At 40.5% G+C, this 22091-nt stretch overlaps 1 protein-coding gene across 1 annotated transcript in view; it reads left to right on the top strand.

Annotated features, from left to right (window-relative positions):
- LOC118411249 overlaps positions 1 to 22091 on the top strand; it is a gene marked incomplete at its 5' end in the record, with an annotated part of 29481 nt that overhangs the window by 6023 nt on the left and 1367 nt on the right. Inside the window, 13 exon segments of the mRNA XM_035813405.1 lie at positions 5369 to 5509; positions 9688 to 9914; positions 11295 to 11501; positions 11975 to 12242; positions 15363 to 15436; positions 16546 to 16665; positions 16843 to 17008; positions 17640 to 17987; positions 18567 to 18774; positions 19301 to 19432; positions 19884 to 20034; positions 20159 to 20307; positions 21125 to 21329. Of these exon segments, the coding sequence (XP_035669298.1) occupies positions 5369 to 5509; positions 9688 to 9914; positions 11295 to 11501; positions 11975 to 12242; positions 15363 to 15436; positions 16546 to 16665; positions 16843 to 17008; positions 17640 to 17987; positions 18567 to 18774; positions 19301 to 19432; positions 19884 to 20034; positions 20159 to 20307; positions 21125 to 21329 (2396 nt within the window).

Genomic DNA, 22091 nt, shown 5'->3' with positions numbered 1-22091 from the left:
ACAAAGCTTGATTTACAGTTAGCCATAAACTCTTTTAAAAGAGCCCTAATCTGACTCCTCTACTCGATAGTAACAGCTTGTGGATAACAATCAGTTTTGTTCAACTAAAGAGAATTCAGTTTCAAGGTGAGGAATTCTGTTTCAAAACTTATACAAAGAAGTTGAAGAATCTGTAATAAAACTGATAAAATGGATACCGGTAATTCTTTAAATGGTTCTTAGCCATTGCCTCCAGAGAAAGGCATCCAAGAGTGATTTGTCACCAATTAGTTATGGTATTTGTTATCTATAATCATTTGGGCCCAGGGGTCTACCAATAAAAGGGTCAAGGTAGCCAGACCATTGCAGGCTCTGATATACTGTAAAATGCTTTTAAGTTCGCAGGGATTTAATTTTGCGGTAGCGGGGAAAAAGGAGTTTTCTTGGTGGATTCAAGTTCGCAGCAACACCATAGACTGCAGTCTAATACCATAATACTATTAATAGAAAAATGTTCGCGATGGTTTTAAGTTAGCTGTGAAGTGGTCACCGCAAAAACCGCGAACATTAATCCACCGCGAACATTTCTGCATTTACAGTACTTAGTATGTGAAACACACGAGATGAGTAGTACAGTCTCCTGGCTCCCGGGATCCGCAAGGCTAATTGGTCCGGACCTGTTAGACTGGTCAGTTGGTGGTGCTTGAACCCCACAATTATGTGCTCTTAGTCTTACTGGAAAAAGAGTTTGGTGGAGTCTATAACCATAACAGAGGCTAGGAAATATCACTTTCATTTGTTGCCCACAGGCCGTATTTTCGAATGTTTCATGTAACGCTGGTTCACCTTTATTCGGTGGTTTACCTATATCCGTTGTTTTTTAAACAGGGTATTCAGAGATATTAAGCCGAAGAAAGGTTGTTTTAAAATGGTGATATTTTCAAAACCTTGCAGTTTAAAACAACTGTCGCCCTCAAAAACAACAGATATAGGTTACCCCACGGATAAAGATGAACCAGCGTTAGATCTTGTCGGGAAGTCATCCTATCTTCTTTACTAATAGTTTATACAGACTGTTGTGTGGCCACAACATGAAATTCACCACATATAGCTGCAACCTGTACCTTCTGAAAAAATGCAGCAAGAAAACATACTAGAAAGGAGACATTTTCTTGAAAATGCAGAATGTTTTCCTCATAGCGTTTTGTCAAGCCAATCCCATGTGAAAAAAAAAAGACAAGATTGCTCGTATTTGCCCGAGATCTAATATCCAGCCTAATCTCTGATTGGCTATAGACGAAAGAAGAAAAAAACACACCAGCAAAAACAGTATCTTTTTCCCTTTCGGAGAAAACATAAATTGATACTCTTTTGGACCTACCTCAAAAACTCGGTCATGATACCCAATCTATCACGCAGTAGTTGCTCTGATAGTCCATAACAAATGACACCCCGGTCCAGAATCACTGGCCAGCGCCCGTGCTCCAAGCTCCCCTTCCATGCCGCGGGAGAGGGCAAACGAGCGGCAGTTAACCTAGAGGATTGCAACAAGCTCGTTAGCGGCTGATCAGTCATTATTCAGTCAAATTTCATTTGTTTTAATGACTAGAAGCCCTGTGAATTCCCCGCTAGGCACTACTCTAGTTGTACCAGCAGGAAGGGATTGATGTTGTAATTATGTGGTGCTCTGGATATGAGGAGAGCTTTATAGCCGTCCTAGAGTTCCCAGAATGTAAAACAATAATCGTTTGTCATCAGTACACTGTATGGCTGGTTGGGGCGGAGAGGCTTTTGTATATACTTGTAGCAGGTGCACAATACAAATTGCCAACCCTGGCGCAGCTCCAACGGGTCTGATATCAAAAATGATCCTGGAGGCATGACATAATGTTGCACGGATCTGCGCGGGCCTTTGGGAACGCTGGTCAGCTCGATACTCGCATTGTCCGATGTGCAATTTCACCGTGATGCTTTGGCTGGGGCAGAGGTCAGACCGTCTGCTTACAGGTAGTGCTTTTCATGTCTGAAAATGTCTCCGAATTCACATCTTTCTTTTTGTGGTGCTAAATGTGAATATTGATGGAGCCTAAAGGAGTGTAAAGCAGAGCGGTAACACAAAGCACTTTTCTCGTCTCGTAAATGTGTCTGCATTGGCTGTGTAATATCTGTGATGTGTGTAGAGCTAAAGGGCAGTCCAAAGGCACAGTATATAACAGCACCTGAGAATTATTGTAAATCTTTTTTCAACATGAATCACCAATTTTTTCAAGCTTACAAACAATGTCAACTCGTAAACATAAGTGTTATCACGTCCTCCACAAGACTTGAACACCTGAAGTATGCCTACCACAGAAATACTGATGCTACATTGGTAGGTCGCTTTAAATTCACCGTTTTTTAATATGCCATTATTAATGTATCAAGCAGAATTATAAAAACTGACATTGAGTCCAATGTAAAGGAAAGAATAAAGGTTGGGGAAAAAACATTCTCCAAGCCTCAGTTTATTTCTAATTTTTACATAATAAGGGGTTTTAATCAGGCTTTTTTTTGTCTCCCAACAAAACAGGTAGGGTGGCATTTCCCCTCATTTTCAGTGTTACATTTAGTCACAAAATCCTTTCATGGTTATACCGAAGTCATTTTTTTCTTAGCCTCATACAGGTCATCACATTTTTTTTCCTTTTCTCTACTCTTTGCAAGATTCCTAACCATGCCGCACCCGAAACTTTTTAAGTTGATTCAGGGATACCTGTATTAGATAAGTCTTGCCATCATCTGTAATTTCTCCTAGATACTCTGTTCCATTCCATCCCACCACCATGATTGTTACCTCCCTTTATCCGCTAATGTTACCTAGCAACATGATAAAATCCCTTGCTTTGTCCCTAATCCACGCAGCTAAAGTTCACTTTATCTGGGAGTTCCCAAGGGCAGCATGTCCTTGACGGAGTGGAAAACAATGTCAGGTAGTGTTTAAATATTTCAGTGGGGTCGGCCCACCTCTGGCATTTCCGTGACACTATTAAGGGTTAACACTACAGGTGAATTAGCACCGCTGGACCCTACCCTCTGTGGGGCTTTCTTGTGCAGCAATTTAAAATTAATAGACCCAACAGAAAAAGCAATGAATATTATCCTAAATGTTATACTCCACATTTGGCTTATCCGTTCTATGCTGTTTGTTTTTGTTTTATTACCTTCACCAAGAAGGTTATGCTTTGTGGGAACATTTGTGTTTCTGTGTGTGTGTCTGTCTGTGTGTATGTCCGTCGGTCAACACAATAACTCGAGAGTGTCTGGATGGATCGTTTTGTTTTCTTTGTGCTTTACTGGTTGGAGTACAGTCAAGCTCGTTCACGCAATAACTTCTAGTAGTTCTACTAAAAATGTGACCATGCACTTTTCCGCGGTCCCTCAGATACATATATTCATACATTTTCCCCATTGACTAATTGACCACCTGTCCACATAGACATTTTTTGTTGGTCCCCTGAGTGGTCTCCTTTGGCAGTTTTGACTATATTTGCTCAGGAAATCATGTAACGTTATCATCTTATTTACAAGATACAGAGTTAAGTTTGGCCATAGGACTCAATAACACAATATAGAATGACAAACAGCATGATCCATTGGTATTTGAAGACTTATAACTTACTTAAACTTACATTTAAAGGTTATATCGGTAAAGTTGGATATTTCTTAGTTAGCTGGATGTTTGTCAGATGATAAAGCAATAACCTTTGCCAGCACTGTCCTTTTTTGCAATATTACAAAAGATATCAATTGAATCTGCTACATGTGAAACCTGCAATCCATCCATCACTTCTCGACAGGTCCTGCAAAAAAAACCTATAATCTATTCTCAATGTGACAGTGGGCAATTGCACTAGATATTGTAGATGATATGCTTTACTCCCATAGGCACAATTTGATATCTCCGAAAGAGATACACTACACTGAAGTTATGTAGTGTGATATTCATTACATGTGTGTATATATATGTGGGGCCTGCTAAATGTCATGGCCAGCAGGCTTCCTTTCCTTGCCTCTAAAACCCGCAGCCTTGTAAATCCATCTGCTTTCCTCATGATATGTCAGAGTTTGTGTGCAATTTTGGAGGGCAGAAAACTCAATATTGATCAATATTTTGGCCACAGCGCCCGGCGCATTCCATGCATCATGATTAATCATTTTCAAAACCGTTTTCCTAAACCGATGTGAACGCCATTCAGGGTGGATCATCTGTATAGGAATGTTCCAGATGAGCAACTATCATCTTTGGTTTCTTTTATAGCTCTGCACGACGCTTACGCACCGCTTGTCAACGAGGATCGATACTTTTGCCCGTGTAAATTTAGGTCCTGTCAGGGACAATATCAGACAAACTTCCGAATTCCGTCTCCCTCCTGAACATCGTAATGGAATCAAAGTCAATTTCTGGAAGCTTGCCTTGTACTGTGTCAGGGACAGAGATTGGTGTAATTAATCTTGTCTAATTACGCTGCTCCGTTTCTCCAAATGAGCCTTGACCCTGTATCGCAGCGAAATGAATCGAGGAGAAAAACTGGAAATTACCTGACGGCTTACCGATAACTCAGTCAGGTGAGGACAATTCATTCCGCCCGAGGCTGGGCGGGATTCGTCGTTGTAAACGGTGTTCTACGATTATGGACAAAATGTAATCAGCGCTAACCGGAAGCAACACGCTTAATCCTGTTTTTTTTGCCAGACTGGATTATGTTTAATCAAAACAATTCGTCATACAACCATCTGCAATGTTAGAATGAATATGCCCCCATACTGATTGTTAGGCAATTCATTTGCCATGACAAATAGTCATGTCGGTAATCAAATCTATTTTTTCTACAAGAGCTCACTGATAGGTCCTTTTTATGTTTTTTATTGCTCTAGAATGTTTACAAAGTAAAATATAGCATTGACATTGAATTTTACTTCTTTCAAGTGATTGGTATAGCACCAAAGAAAGTGCACAGGATATGAAATTGTATTGCTGAACTGGAGATGCCACTGAATCCAAGTATTAGACTTGGCAATGCGATGTCAGCACCCCAATGGATGTTCCCTTCCACACTTTGTACACATTTTGTACACTTTTAGAATTAATCATTGAGAGTTTTGCTAGCCCCAGGCATCAAACCTCTTCACATAATAGACCCAATGTACACTTACCCAGAATTGTACTTATTATGGCTCAACATTCAAGCCATAGCAGTGACACATTGTACTGCTCCTTTTTGCTTGAAAAAAAAAATCATTTATGCTGGAACCTTAGTAGAACATGGCTTAAACCTTTCACCCGCCATGATTGAGTGTCAATTATTCCTGAATTGCTAACATTTGGGTGTCTGCCTTCCGCACCATACAGCCTCCCAGTTCAAGCGCTGTCTGGACCAGAACCTCGGCATTCAGCTGACCCCGCAGGATGAGGTCATGCTTCTGGACAAGTATGACCTGAAGAGGGAGGGCATGGTCAACTACAGGCTCTTCACAGATGCCATTGATCAAGGTCAGTTTAACTATCTAACGTTAGTTCACCTTTATCCGCGGGGTAACCTATATCCGTTGTGTTGCTAAGCAGGGTTTACAGGGATATTAAGTCGATGGACCGTAGTTTCAAATTGTACTATCTGAAAAATATTGCAGTTTGAAACCATCATCTGTCGACTTGATTTCCCTAAATACATTGTTCTTAAAAAGAACAAATAAAGGTTACCCTATGGATAAAGGTCAATGTTAGCGTTATTTGGAAAGTGTTTTTTTCTGATGCTTAAAAAAAAGATTCTAAATTGAAAACATACATTGGGTATCAACAGCACAAGGTTGATAGCACAATGTATGTTGAATGTTCGGCTGATGTATGTACATTTTGTACATGTAAGATATTAGCACCCAACATCAGCAATGCTGCCTGGGTTGTCGACTGTATTGTCCTGTTACAATTTACCGCCCTGCAGTTTTGATAAATAGAAATGAAAATGAAATGAAACAACATAAAATTACAATATTTCCTTCTGGATCTCAACATATTATCCACAACCTTGCTTGACAAGCCTAAGCCTAGCTTTCCATCATGCGAAGGCAGTAAAAGCCAATAAATCATACAGATGCATATGATACATGTCCAGGAAAGCACAGTAAATATTTACAGATGAATTTTTTTTTAAATCTGATAAAAGCAAGGGATGTGGGTGGACTGTGACAACAATGCTGTGTAGATCCTATCTAAATATTGTATAATGCTAGTTCACCTTAATCGTGGAGTTATCTATATTCGTTATATCTGAAACAGGGTATGTACTATGAATATCAAGTCGACGGAAGTTGAAGTATTTTGCAAATAACTGCAATTATTTTGAAAATAGTAAAATTCAAAACCACAGTCCGTTGAAACGATGTCCCAAAATAGGCTATTTTTAAAAACAACGATAATAGGTTACCTTGCAGATGAAGGTGAACTTATGTTAACACAAGGTGACTTTCTGATCAAATGAACAGCATTGCCACGTCTCCTCATCAAGATTCCATGCAATATCTTGCATCATGAACCATGTTTTAAAATAAGCAAATCAAATGACATATAATTAAAATCATAGAAAATGAAACAAATGAGTATGTTTTCACCACAGCATGGGTACAGTATCTAAGCACTGTGGCAATGTAATGATCATACTGAACATACACAGTCAAACTGCCCAGGAAGACGCATTCATGGAACTGATGAATTAGGTCCATGTTTTCAAAATGCATATTATAAACAGGATTCCTAAATGTTTCGATTCTAGCGTGAAACTTTTCTTCGAGAACTTTTGTTGAACCCACAATAGGACAATATGGTACTTGCATTTGATATATTTTTGTTGCCAATGGAAAGGCCAACAGAAGATAGCGTTGATGTTGTCTGCTCTGTGCTGGCATTTACCAAAGATGTGAAATGGAGAATCCATGCTCACAGAAAATCCTGTACCTTTCACGCAGCATCCCAAACCATCAATCATCCTTCTGCCCATCCATTTACAAGTATTGTACTTACTGGTGGAGCTGCAATAACAAGCCACGAGAGATGTCGTACCTTACGCAGTGATTTAATCCTATCAGCTTTGCTATAGATAGAAGTTCCCAATAGCTCACGCGGCTGAAAGCCTTGCCAAAGGGCTCTCTTTTAAAGTTCCGTACATTTGCCCCATCAATGAAGCATTTCCTCCGGCGCCACATTCTTCTTGCAGTCTCCACACACGGCTATCTGTAGCCTGTAAATCCTTGCTTTGGACAGTCGCATATAACAGGAAGAGCGCCGTAAAGCTGGCATGGAAACGGCAGCAAAAGGAAGATTGATACTCCATGCCTTGGGAGCACTCGGACATTACAGATACTCATCTTAAAATGATAACCGTACAAGTTAGGGAGACATTTGCTACATCCTTCTGGATATAGATAAGGAAGGTATACGTCTGTCATCTGATGGAAGTATATTGTGTCCTGTGATATCTTTTCCTCCCGCATTGAACATAACTGAGTTTCTGCATAAGACCTCAGTTCAAAGTCAGCCATACTTTATCATGTCTTTGCTCTTGACTCTTGGGAACTTTTCGTATTATAGGAAAAAATGAAAAGTGGAGAAAGGTGACTGGAGTAAAGTAGAAATAAATCCAAACTTTTGAGAGTATTCTGATGATAGAAATTGATAAACAGACCTGCAGTTCTACTACTACCAGTAGTAGGAAAATATAACACTTTTTCTGTTTTAATATGCTTTCATACAGAAACATTTATATTGATATTATAATAAAAGTGTTGTATAAAAAAAACTTAATGCTAACACTGAAAAGTTGCTAATTGTTATATGTAACTTGTTCACCCGGTTACGTTTTGAAATTGTGTAATTCCTGTGCAGAGATGGTCCGAAAACTGCATCTCCCAGAAAAGGAATTACACACATGTACTAGTGTATAAAGGAAGTATTATGGATAATCCCTTCTCAGTAGAACCTCATCTGTAAGAAGGATCCTGGCTTCTATGAAATCCCTTAATGCGGCTCAACTCTCCATCATGTGTGTTATAAAAATGTTGTCAAATTTGTGTGTTTATTGTAGAAGTATAGTCAGCCTTTTACGATGTCTGCAATGGTAACATATATCTTTTTGTTTTTCAAAACGGGGTATTTCAGGATATCAAGTCAACAGATGGTTGTTTCAAATTGTAATATCTAAAAAATATTTAAAAAATATTGCAGCTATGTTCAAAATATTGCACCATCCGTCAACTTGATATCCCTAGACATCCTGTTTAAAAAAAACACAGAAATAGGTACCTCACGGATAGATGTAATAGATAAATGAACTTAAATGAATTATAAGTTTTTGCAGGGAACAGAAATAGTTAAACCTAGATTTTCCAGTCTCTTTGGTGGCAGATAGGGCTTCAGGATGAATATCTTTGGGACACCGACTACTGTATGACAAAGTCTGAGAACTTGTCATATACAACCTTTACCGCAAATTCACCTTTATCCGCGTATTCAAAACATGGTACATTTGTATTTGGGGATCGGAAAGTCGTTTCAAATTACAATATTTCGAAATATTGTAGTTTGAAACCACCGTCCATCGGCTAGATATAGCTAAATAATCCTGTTTTAAAAACAACGGATATAGGTTACCCCTCGGATGAAAGTGAACTAGTATTACCATAGAGTCACCTCCAGTGTGGATGGCTAAATGAACCAATATTGATCCGGAAGACTGGTAGAAGATGTTTCTAATGGAAAAAACTCAGTAACAGAAAACATTGAAATGTCAAACCTTCCCAGAAGTATCTGTAGTGTAATCTTCAAAATGGGTTTCCTTAGCAGGTTACCTAGGCAGAAAATCGAAGTGACACGCCCTCCGAGTTATATGAATGTCATTGCAATATCTTGCCTACACCGGGGGAATCCTTCTCCACATTAACTGCAACGGGGAGGACGTGTAATTTATATTCTAATTGTTTGCCAATTATGCTGCAATATTAGGGGCTTAATTGGGACTTATTAGGCTTACCTGTAGGTGAAGGAATTAGAACATAACGAGGATTGATAGACTCTAATTCGTTTCTTCGAAATTACCTGACTGTTTGTTCCCAGAAAGAGATGTGGCATGATAATAATAAGCACATTTCAAATGAAAATTGCGGTAATAGTTACTGTCTTATAGTTAGTGGTAATTATGTTAAGAATATTGTTATTGCCGGTGTGTTCTTTTCTTTCTTCTCCTGTCAGTAGCCAATCAGAGCTTATGTAAGATGACAGCAGTTTTTGCAAAAATTTTAGCTTTTCTTGTTGATTTTCGTTTTTGCACACAATACTACAGAGCAAGTATAATCATATTATGGTATTGTACGTGCAGTATGATTGTGTTAATGACCTGGTCCAAAACCCAAGCAGATGTAGGTTGTTCTTTTTTTACTCTTCAACAATACTATAACTATAAGGGAAGCCAAATGGTGTTGTCTTTGCATAAGACAAATCTTACCCTATCATATAATTGATAGGTCGATGAAGGTTAGACATCCAGGTACTAGTGATAAGATATGCCAAAAAGCAGTTATTAAAGCTACTGGATATGATTTGGGAAATGGTCAGACATTTCAACTAGCATCCACTAATTTTTGTCAGTGACACTTCAACTTTTTTTTAAACTTCTTTTTCAGCCTTTGATCCCAACTTCATGACCCCGACTCCCCAGGCTCTGACCCACACCCCTGTGGAATTCCTGGGTACGCAGCGTTCCCTGCGCCCACTGAGCCCGGGCTCCCTGCAGCGCGTCAGGGACATCCTGGAGAGAATGCAGCCGTTTTACAAGTACCACGGCATCAACCTCAGGACTTCCTACGAGGACTTCGACAGGCACCATAAAGGGGTGGTCACAGAGAGCCAGGTAGGTTCAAGTGATGATAAAATGGGGTAGGGATTGTTACTGATCAGCCCTCGCGACCCCTGCTTCTCCTATTGCATTAGTCCGTCCACTTTAAGTTTGTTTCGAGCATGATTTTTCTGACTTAAGAAGAAGAGATGCTGTTCAATTCTTATTTATGTAGACGTTTTTGCAATGGCTTGTTATATTTTGTCAATTGAATTTTGTAACCTGGTGACCATTGAAGGAAAAATACAGGGTTTTTTATTAGGATTTCTAGGATTAAGTAAGAAAGCTGCCAGAGGGCCTTTGCTGAGACATTTCATTTGATTGTACATGCATTGTAACAGAATCCAGGTAGTATAGTGAAACAATATGTAACAAACTTTAATGGTGATCCAAATAAAACAAACAAGCAAACAAACAAGAATAGAAAGAAAAACATACCAAATATCAAGACAGTCCATCTGGAGGCATTCTGGAGTTATGCTGGTCGACTACACACACACACATACGCACACACATACACACACATACACACACACACACACACACACATACACACCAGGGCTCTAGCCAGCTCGAAATTTTTTTCTGTCAGCCAATTCCCATTGTCGCGAAAACACTATTCCAGGAGTTAGAGAGACTGAACTGAGACCTTGAAAAACGGGTTTTTAATGAGATTATCATATGCGAAAGGGCACTGACACACATTGTCAACAATCATAACAATAGTAAAACAAACAGTGTGTGGCTTTTACGGCGTCCCCAAGCTGCCCGTAGCTTCCACCAAGGATTTTTGTCCATCAAGGTTGACGGATTGGCTTTAAAATTTTTCTGTCACACGCAGCAAATTTCCGTCAATTGACGGAAAAACGGACGCTGGCTAGAGCCCTGATACACACACACATACACATACACACACACATACACACACACACACACACACACTCACACACACACACACACATACACACACACACACACACACTCACACACACACACACACACACACACAGATAGAGTTGATGAATCATGCATATGTTGGACAGATTTGGTATGAGAACATTCAGCAGGACATTTGTAAACTAAGACTCTATATTCTCCCGCAGTTTTACCGCAGTTTCCCCGGACCACCTGACATCACAGACGAGGAGAAGTACCTGCTCGCCTGTCGCTACGCGGACCCTGACAGACCGGGCCTGACATTTGGCAGGACATTTGTAAACTAAGACTCTATATTCTCCCGCAGTTTTACCGCAGCTTCCCTGGACCACCTGACATCACTGACGAGGAGAAGTACCTGCTCGCCTGTCGCTATGCCGACCCTGACAGACCGGACCTGTATAACTACCTGACATTTGGCCGGTCATTCGTAAACTAAGATTCTATATTCTCCCACAGTTTTATCGCAGTTTCCCCGGACCTCCTGACATCACAGACGAGGAGAAGTACCTACTGGCCTGTCGCTATGCTGACCCTGACAGACCGGGCCTGTGTAACTACCTGAACCTACACCACGACCTGGAGCAGATAGCTGAGGACCTGAGAGACCCGGGCATCAGCCCACCATCAGATCCTCTCCCCACCTACGGATGGTGGCCAGCTGAGGTAGGGTTCAGACACCTTCTTTGTTTATTTGTTTATCAAAATTCACCACATAAGTGGAAGGGTTGAGGGAACAGGTGGGGACACGTTAACTAGTTCTTGTCCTGACATAAAAACATAATACAATGGATACAGATTAAGACTGATAAAAGATGACATAACCAATCAGACTATCAAGCCCTTAAATCCTGGCAGGAGGCGCACTTAATGTAGTAGACTACCGACAGATATCTTCCTTTCTTTAGCATGAAGTTCATCTGTGTTGGTAGAATACATTGTAGAAAAATGCTAGGACAAGCAGTATTTTTATTTGAATATGGAGCTGGCTAAATAAAAATTTGAACTTGAAACTATGTGACTCCACTGCCCACCCAAAGAAAGTCTAGGGTCGGCAGGTTTTTCTAGGGTACATCTGGAAACAGGAAACACAACATTTTTTTCTTAGGCCTCACATGATCTTTTCTCTCAATTTTCAGCCCCCAGCAGATCCCGTCATTCGGGAACTCTTCGAGAAAATCCGCAAGGCCGTGTACAAGAACGGCATCCGCACCATCGAGTTCTTCCGCGACCACGACAAGCTTCGGAGCGGGATCATCACAGAGAACCAGTTCGTGTGCGGCCTCGCCTTGGCGGTCGGGAAGGAGGCGAACCTGGCTCGCACGGAGATCCAGAAACTTGCGGACTACTACAAGACAGACGATGGAAGAGTCAGATACAGGGAGTTTTGCGACCTCATGGAGAACGGTGAGCATTCTTCTTTTTTTTCTATTTTAGTTGCATTTTCTAGTCAGCACCCGTCCCTCCATCCTTTGATGACATTTTGCCACTAAGGATGGACAAAAATTTTGCCCATTCCGTCCCTTTAATGGACAGAAATGGGCCTGTAAGAAGAACTTCGACTTTTCAAGAATTTTGTAAGGATCTCCAGGAAATCAGCAGAAGTTTGCAGCAAAGCTCATTTAGATTGTTTCTACCCCCTGCTGGCAACTGGCGACGATTTCATGCATACAGACAGAAGCACCGTGGCGCTCAACAGAGTTCTCTGCCTTACCAAAAGGACGGAATAAAAATTTAGGCTGGCTAGAACACTGGCAAATGATAAACAATATAATGATAATAACTTTATCGCACATTCACACCTGCAGTCCAATTTCAAGTGTACACAGAAAGAAAATAATGACATTTATATAAAGGCATAGCATACATACAATAATTAGATAAACATAAGGTAAAATGAAAATCGTCAGCTAGCGCTACTTCTAATCTACAACGGTTGTTTGTGTGTTTAATTTCAATACCTAATGAAAGAAAACAGAATACAACTTTACAAAAATGGATGCAAAATTAAGCCACAGATTTTCTTAGTCTTAATCAATTAACAATACTCTTGTCATGAATGGCAACAAGAGTCAAAATAACAAAACCAAAAGGGAACAGCAGCAGTACAAAAAATATAAAGAGGTAGAGATCTCAATCCAATTTCTGCACCATTGCTCCTTATTGCTATATTTTAAGGGCAATTTGTTTTTCCTAGAATCTATGGTATGCTTTGATATATAGACAACTTGTAACTTAAGATATGACATGAAATTATTCAAAAATATAGATCTTTTTACATTTTATTGTAAGTACATATTTTGGTAACTAAAATGGTACTACTTAGCATTCTTAAACTTTCTTCCCTCTGAGGTCATGTGACTCATGAGGTATTGTGTTTTAAGGCTCCCTGTTCCGGAATAAGCAAATCCAATTAGTTCACAGCAATTCTTTTTGTTCCCAGGATTGTCGTATCATCCCACGTTAAATGAGAAACTATCAGTCTTCAATTACAGAACTGACAGTTTTGCAAATCTCTCCCCCATTAATTCCTTTATGAAATCAGAGAGTAACAAATCTTATTTTGACTCAAATGTCTGCCTTTTAATATACATGTACCTTACTTATCACTCTTGCTTATCACAGACAATTATAACCTAGTCGGAAATACGAATGACAAATTTATTTGACTCAAATGTCAGCCTTTTATTACCTAACAATATTGTTGTTGTTTATCACAGACAAACATAACCTTGTTGGAAATATGAATGACAAATTTATTTTTACTCAAATGTCTGCCTTTTAATATACCTAACAATATTGTTGATGTTTATCACAGACAAACATATTAACCTAGTCATCAATGCGAATGACAAATTTATTTTTACTCAAATGTCTGCCTTTTAATATACCTAACAATATTGTTGTTAATCACAGATATAAATAAACTTGCCAGGAAATGAAATTAATTCTATGACTCATTAGTTAATACTTCCTAACAACCTAATTTGTATACAATATGTAATTACATCTGTTTATTATGTAGAATGTATTTTCCGCTGTCTAAGATCCAATGATTAATGACTAGACAAGATAACAACTAAGTAAGAACTTAAGACCATATGTTATAGGACTGCTGCAGGCTAGCTTCTGTTTGAAAAGGCGCATAATTCTTTTCCTACAAAATATTATAAGGCCATGTTGATTTGATTGTATGGAAGACACCGTCTGGAATCCTAAATCCGATGTTTGAGGCCAAATGAAAAAAAAAAAAGTTGCCTTTGTTATGAAATCTGCATGTATATTTCTAGGTGGTCGGGAAGGTTGAACATATGACACTCAAAGTACCAAGAAGCAGATTCTTCATCTTTGTTCTTCCATACCTTCTTTGAACTTGGAATTGACTTTGGCTGCTTTGTACGATTAAAAGTGTGTTCAAAATTCTTTTTTTTTTATTTGGGAAAGGGGACACACAAATATTGATACACATGCAGATGCCATCCATACATTCAAATCCACATGGCCTATCTTGTCAACGGGAAAATTCTGGTGCAGTGTAGCAGGTTGTGGAGGATCATCAAATGCATCTTCCTGTCAGCGATGAAGATCTCATAGTCTCAGAATTGCTTTCTGGGGAATTAAGGCACCAGGGGTGGCAATTTTAATTAGAGATTTTGAAATTCACCGCGATATCTATGACACATTTGCTGCTTCGTGTAGCTCTCTTTGTCATAATTACCATCATCGGTGCATCATCAAATTGCAGCGGTGGTGCACAAACAATTACATCCTCCATGTCACAAAAGCCTCGCTGCGCTGGGAGAGCAATTTGTTCCTGTTAATGCGACGCTTCGTCATTATCTAACTTACTGGTATTCCTGTTTCGGACGTTGTTGTACTTGGACTCCTCCATTAGTTTTATCTCCTGAGGCAATGAATGGTCTCTTGAAGTAATGCATAATGGAAGGAATAACAGAAGAGATTTGTAAATGAGGGGAAAATGTACCAGCACATGCATATGTACAGAAAGCCATGATTCTTTCTACACAATATGAACCAATCTTCAGTTATGCTTGTGTGCAGGCTATAAGTAAGCTTCCACTACCTGTATTGCTTGTTTGTATTTGCACCTTTTGTATCGCATACCTGGTAAATCAGCTTATGGTGCATCACATTGAGGAGTACAAGCTGCATAGCCAGTCAGATATAATTGATCCACTGAGTGACATGGGGAAGGACCCTAACTTTTTTTGACAAGCGTGGTGGGTTCTTTTATGTACTCAAGTTATAGCTCTCCTCAAACATTCAAAATGCTATCTGATGGACGTACCAAACCGAAGCCAGGTACTCATTTTCACCTGAGTGAAGTGCAAACATTTGTGTTAAGTGCCTTCCCAAGGGCGCAAGGTCGGAGCATATCAGGGTTTTTGAACCCAGGACCTCTAGTCTTTGAGCCAAACGCCCTTACACAATGCCTTATTGTTGTTGTTCATTGTGCTGAGACACTAAAGGAAAATTTAATGTGTTTGTTTTCTACATTTTGTACAGCATACAATGTACCAGACCTGGAGAAGAAGCCGACTGTGGACCCCATCCGACCTCCCCGCGGGGCTCTGACAAGGGTAAGGGATTTAACATTATAATGCTTGTTATCATTTGCCAAAAAGTAGTTGCTCAAACAACTGGATATGGTTTTGGAAACGGTCAGATGTTTCAGATAATATCCACTGTCTTTCGTCAGTGTTACTAATTTAAAGTGATCTGGAAGAAACTGGTGGTCTTCATATCCTAACTATAAATGAAGACAATTTTAGATGTCCAATAGGAAACATTAAAGACTTGGGTAAGACAAAGCTGAAAGAAGGTAATAGAAAGTCATATCCAGTTGCTTAAGTCCTTTTTGGCATATCATATTACCTGGATGTCTAATCTTTATCGACGTAGCTTTTTATCAGGTAACTCACCTAAGCTAATAACCGCTAAAGAAGGTGTGTAGTCATCTAAAATGGGAGTCAGTCTCTTAGATACAAAAGACATACCTGCATGTTCCTCAGAGCTTCCTTCAGGTGACTCATTTGAACCAAGGGGCTTTCATAAAAGGTCCTTGCTCGAACAAATAACATAAAGAAGGTACAATGTATTTCTTAAATACAGAAGACATACCTCCATGCTCCTCAGAGCTTATAAGTAATTTCCTTTCCTGTTACATACTGTTTCCTAATGAGTGCATGTATCTAGGATTGGGAAGGATTAGTTTAATGGAAAAACCAAGGAGGCCTACAAGGATCAAATTAGTGCCACAAAATCAAATCGTCTGGAAAAAGCTAACAAAAGGTTAGGAAACTGTCACACATGCTATCTTTCATCTTTAAAGATGGCTTTCATCGCACTAGTTAGGGAAAATAATAAATCTCAGTATTTAGTGATCACTGCAGCAAGGGTTTGTTCATTTGAGTTCAAATTGGTAAATTGGGACTTGGATGGATGGTTGACATTATGGGGCCATCGTAAATTTTTCATGAACAGTACTTTTATATAACTTTTTCATAAATAGTTTTGGACAAGGTTAGCTAAATAAGTAACAGTCCAAATGTGGGCAACCGGGTGGGGAAGTACCTGTAAAGTTAGGCAGAACAGGGCCCAGTCCATTCAGTTGTCACCTTGGCCCTTAGGTAAGAGCAGGCTGTGATTTTGCCTAACTAATTTCTGCCTCCCTTGCCTAACTATGTAGTCCCTGAACCCACTGACGCCAGAGGAGGAGGACAGAGTACAACAGGTTCTGGAAGAAATGAGAGAAACGGCTCGCAAGAGGCGGCTCATGATGTACCCTTACTTCAAGGACTACGATCGGGTAAGCATCAGAATGTGGTTTTACTAGGAAAGTGTTTTTTTTTAATTTCCTTTTATTTGTCATCTTCAAATTTTTTATTCATCTCTGTTAGCTGTTTGGTCATGAAAACATAGTTCACTAAGCTTTGCAGTGTGAAAATTTCATGCTTGTGCTCACTTCTGCTCTCCTTACTCCCAGGGCATTGCATACACCCGTAATGTCACCAAGTCCCAGTTTGGCCGCATCCTGCATTTCCTGAGCCTGAACATCAACCCTCCGGACTTCAAGCTGCTCTGTCGGAAGTTCGAGGAACCCATCAGCGGAGACGTCAACTACCCTGCCTTCGTACAAGCCGTCGATAAAGGTAGAAATGAGACATTGTCTTAAGCTACAGTTCTCTATTAAGTCATGCTAAGCCTTGTTTTCTTATTTTTTGTTTACTTTGTATTGTTTATAGATGTTTCTATTAGTAAGTTCTTTGGTCTTTGTCAATGTGTCTGAAGCATAGAAGCAAATGATAAGAAATGCATGTACATGTAGTTTTACTGATTAGCATTACTTATAGGCACTCACAAAAATAGTAACAGTATCTGATCATGGTTTTTCTCCTTATTCTAGAATCTTTCCCATTTTGAGCAACAGTCCAATGTCATATACAGAATTCACAGGCTTCACAGTCAACAAATAGACACCCAAACCGATGGTCAGCCCTGAACCAGAAATCCTTTCCCTTCCCATCAAAACCATCATAATTTTTCTCCTTATTCTACAATCATTTACGTTTTGAGCCACCGTCCAAATGTCATCCTATTTCTGCTTTGACAGAATTCACTGGCTTCACAGTCGACAAAGAGACGCCGAAACCAATGGTCAGCCCCGAACCAGAGGTCCGATCCCTTCCCAGCAACACCATCATGATTTTTCACCTTATTCTAGTCTCTAAGAATCTTGCGTGTTTGAGCAACAGTCCGAATGTCGTATTTCTCCTTTGACAGAATTCACAGGCTTCACAGTCGACAAAGAGACGCCCAAACCAATGGTCAGCCCTGAACCGGACGTCCCGTCCCTTCCCATCAGCACCGGCCATGTCAACCTCGGCGAGGTGATCTCACGCATCCGCCATCACGCGGTCGTCAACCGTATCCGGGTGGCGGAATTCTTCCAGGACTTTGACCCGCTGCGAAGCGGTTCGATCACGAAGCCGATCTTCCGGAGGGGCCTTTGTTTGATGGGGTTCCCTGATTTGCCAAACGACCAGTTCGCTGCGTTGGCGGAGCATTACACCGACCCCAAACAGCCTGACAAGGTGGTGTGGACCCGCTTCCACGATGAGATCGAATCAGGTGGGTTTTTACAATTAGGTTACTGCCTCGCAAAAACCGCAAACATAAAGCCACGGCAAACATTTTTGCATTTAGATCTACAGTACTCATTCCTTTGTATTACACACCCGGTAAACCGGCTCATGGTATTACAATACACCAGGTTTGTTCTGAGCAGTAAAAGCTGCATACCAAGGCAGACTTGTTTGATCCACTCACACTGGGATCTTTTCCATGAGTGTGGTGGGTCCTTTAACATAATCAAAGAGTGCCTCTCCTCAACCATGGGACCTCCATTTAATGTCCTCTCTATCAGAAGGTTGGTACTAATTTTCACCTGAGTGAAGTACCTTTCCCAAGGGCACAACATTGGAGCATCACAAAGGATTTGGACCCAAAATGTCTTGTTAAAAAGGGAGGGTCACTCAACCACTGGACTTGATACTACATTTTACTATTATAAAAACCCAAAGAAATCCCAAATGTCTCTGGCTATGCTGAATGTAACAGCATGAAGTAGGAACACCTGATTCTGAAAACTTTAAGGTGCTCTTCAACTTATACTGTCTATCCTTTTTTTTTTGCTGACATTTCCTGCAGCTTTCACCCAGAAAGGCCTGGAGAAGACCCCAACCCATGCGGTCCCCTCCACAGAAGTCTTCCAGATGGCAAAACCAGGCACCATTCACTGGGATACCCAGGCGCCGGAGGATTGGAAGAGCGTTGTGGACGCTGCCATGCACCGCATGAGGGAGAAGGCTGCACAGAGGAGGCTTCTTTCCAAGCCTGTCTTCCAAGACTTTGACAGGTAATGGATTATATGATAATCTGATGATGATAATCTCTGTGGATTTTAGGCTCACTTTAGATTGTTGTGAGACTATCATTGTGATCAATAGTTGTCTTTGGACACACGCACAGTGCTGGATTCCATCTTGATACACAGTCACTTGATCCACAGTTACCTCTTGTGCACAAATTCAAAATGGCCTGAGAACCGCTTCTTTTCTTCATGCGACAAATATTTTTTTTCTGTTGGCAACAAGCATGATGATTTGAGGAAAAAAACGTTGCACAACTATTTTGATACTCCTTAGACAGCCTAAAAATACAACCATCAGTCTTAAGATTCACCTTTTTTTAGATTTGGCAGTATAAGGTTACCTGGTAGATGATGACAGTTGTGTGTTGTATGTTAGATATCATCTTAACGTTTCTACAACAACAAGGTCATGTTTGTAGCAGCAGACATGACAAAAATCTGCAAGAAGCATCTAGCAGCACAAAAGTATGATCTCCAACATATGCAGTAACGAGTGTCTCCCTTCCTACAGGCACAACTATGGATACGTGACCCTGTCCCAGTTCCGCCAGTGCCTGACTTATCTGAGTCTTGATGCTACTGAGGAAGAGGCAGCTGCCATCGAGGCCAAGTTTTCTGACAAAACTGGATTCAACTACCTAAGGTATGCACATGTTTTTCGGTGACCTAAAGGTTGCTTGAACTTATTTTTAAAAAATGAAATGCAGCCGCTCCAGACCCATGTGATTCCGCATGAATTTAAAGAGAACTACTGTTACAACAAAGAAACATGAATTTAAAGAGAACTATTATGTAGCATTGAGGTAACTTGAGTAAGCACTGAATAGCAGCTTCTTGAATCAAGAAACCTCTGTTGTTTGACTCAAAATCATTAGACAAGGATGGATTCTGAACTGATTAGATTTGAATCGAAACTGTGTCAGTTTCAGTTTATTTATTTAGTCAGGAAAGTACGTCGCCTACAGGCGTTTTTCAATGCCTCCCGGGGGGCCGGGGAGACCCCAACATAAAACAACACAAAATCATAGCAACTGATCAAAATGAAATCAAAGGTCAACTTAAATAACTAAACGATTCGTTCTGGATTCCCCCAGGTTCCTAGCGGAGCTGCAGCCCACCCCAGCCCAGGAGCTGATGTACCAGAGGCGACTCAAGGAGCTCACACTGGTGAACCAGCAGAAGCAGCTGCCGGAAATGAACGCAGCCTCCAACCTCGCTGGAGTCATGTTCAAGATCAAGGACAAGGTTACTAAGCCACTTTAAATCCAAGTCGCAATCTTAGGGTACATGATGGAATTCTGAGAGTTGCCATTAGACCTATCGGCCCACTCAGCTCACGGTTAAAATGCAGCTTGTGTCTCTTTGAAAGGTGGCGAAGGAGCGTACCCGTGTGTTGGAGTGGATGCGAGACTACGACAAGCTGCGGACGGGCCGCATGAAGAAGAAGAACTTCAGGCGTGCTTTGGACCTCTGCAAGTTTGAGCTGAAGCCCTCCGAAGTCATCATATTGGAAAGAGAGTAAGTTTCTTCCTTGCATCATGTTTTCTTGTCTTGGGTATCTTTCAGTCTTCCTATTTGTAAAAATACAACTGTTGTAAAAATTGGTTATCATCAACACTAAGTGTTTATTCCAGGTGTAAAACTGGCTTCAGAGGGTGGGGTTAGGACAGTCGGGTTAGGTACAATATACCTGCTTCAGTTCCCCAACGACCCTTCCATACATCTGCAAGTTGCTCATTTATTATTGATTGTCAACCCATTTACTCTTCCTACTATAGGTTCCAGAGGGTGAGATTAGGTAATGGTAGTTCACCTCTATCTATGGGGTAACCTATATCCAGGGTGTTTAGGGGTATCACGGATAGAGGTGAACTGGCATTTCAGGTAAAGCTGGCTTCAGTTCCCAAAGAACTCTTCCAAACATCCGCATGTTGCACTTTTGTAGTCATATACCAACCAGGTCTGCCTAAACACCTGATATGACATCAAACTACGCCAAACAACCTCAAATGACTCTAATATGCTGTGTACATGGGGCAACAGCCTTGTGTGGCATTGTGGATACATTGTTTAATATGCATTTAAAAACAACGGATATACCCTACGGATATAGGTGAACTGGCATTACCGTACAATACAGGTAATATTGGCTTCAGCTCCCCAAGAACCTAGATAAGCATCCCAATAAACATCTGCATGAGGTCATATACCAACACATTTCTTCTTCTTTGTGCTATATTACGTAGGTGGATTATCTGAGGTCCTCGGACAAGGTGGGGTTTTTGCACTTTTCTCCTATATACCAACCCACCATTTCTTCTTCTTTGCGCTGTAGGTTCCAGTCCCCCGTAGACCCAGACTTCGTGGAGTACCTGCGGTTCTCGGACGAGGTGGAGTCCATCTTCACCATCAAGGAGCTGGAGAAGATGCCGGAGGTGACGCCGGAGCAGTTCAAGCCGCCGGTGGAGTGGCAGCTCAACGTCCTGTCCGAGGAGAACGAGGCCATGGTCAAGAGCACCATGGAGAGGATCGCAGAGAAGGTATGGACCACAAGCAGGCCAAAATGTTGTCTTTATTGAAAAATGTTTAAACTTTGTTTCAACACTAAAAGAAACTCACCATAAATTTCATCTGAAGAAGGTCGGAGTGTTCGGCCGAAAATTTATGGTGAGTTTCTTTTAGTGTTGGAACAAAGTTTAAACATTTTTCAATATGGAATCTACCAACACAGATGACCTTTCATTCGGATATTAAAATGTTGTCTTAGTTAGTACAAAGCTAAACTTTCTTCTAACACTAAAGTACACGCGGATCAATACCTCCTGGCATGTTTGACCAATTGCTGCCACACATATCCGCAAGATTACATGTCTGTAACTCTTGCGAGTTTATGTTCTGAAGTGATTCGTCATCAGTATTGATCCAGAAGAAGGCAACAGTGGTCATTGAAAATTTGATCCATGTGTACTTTTGTGTCAGAAGAAAGTTTAGCTTTGTACTATGATTATTACCAACACAGATAAGCTTCCATGATAAAATGATGTCTGTTTTCCTTTTTACCCTTGTGTTCACTTTTGAGACACACAAATGAGGAGTTCCAACAACTATGAACGTAGGAAAATGCAGATTTGACGAATGGAAGTTGTTGAAAATGAACTCGAAATGATGAAAACCTTCCTGTGTGTAATGATACACTGGATTCGAACATTATTATCATTATCATTCCCTGGATTCTTGATGCTAAAAGAAAGAGTTGGACGTCCCAAAGAAAGTTATTGAAAATGAAACAAACTTTAATTGAA

This window comes from Branchiostoma floridae, chromosome 3 (genome assembly GCF_000003815.2).
Source record: "Branchiostoma floridae strain S238N-H82 chromosome 3, Bfl_VNyyK, whole genome shotgun sequence".
Classification (NCBI taxonomy): Eukaryota; Metazoa; Chordata; class Leptocardii; order Amphioxiformes; family Branchiostomatidae; genus Branchiostoma; species Branchiostoma floridae.
This window is presented reverse-complemented; position numbering and strand designations above follow the sequence as displayed.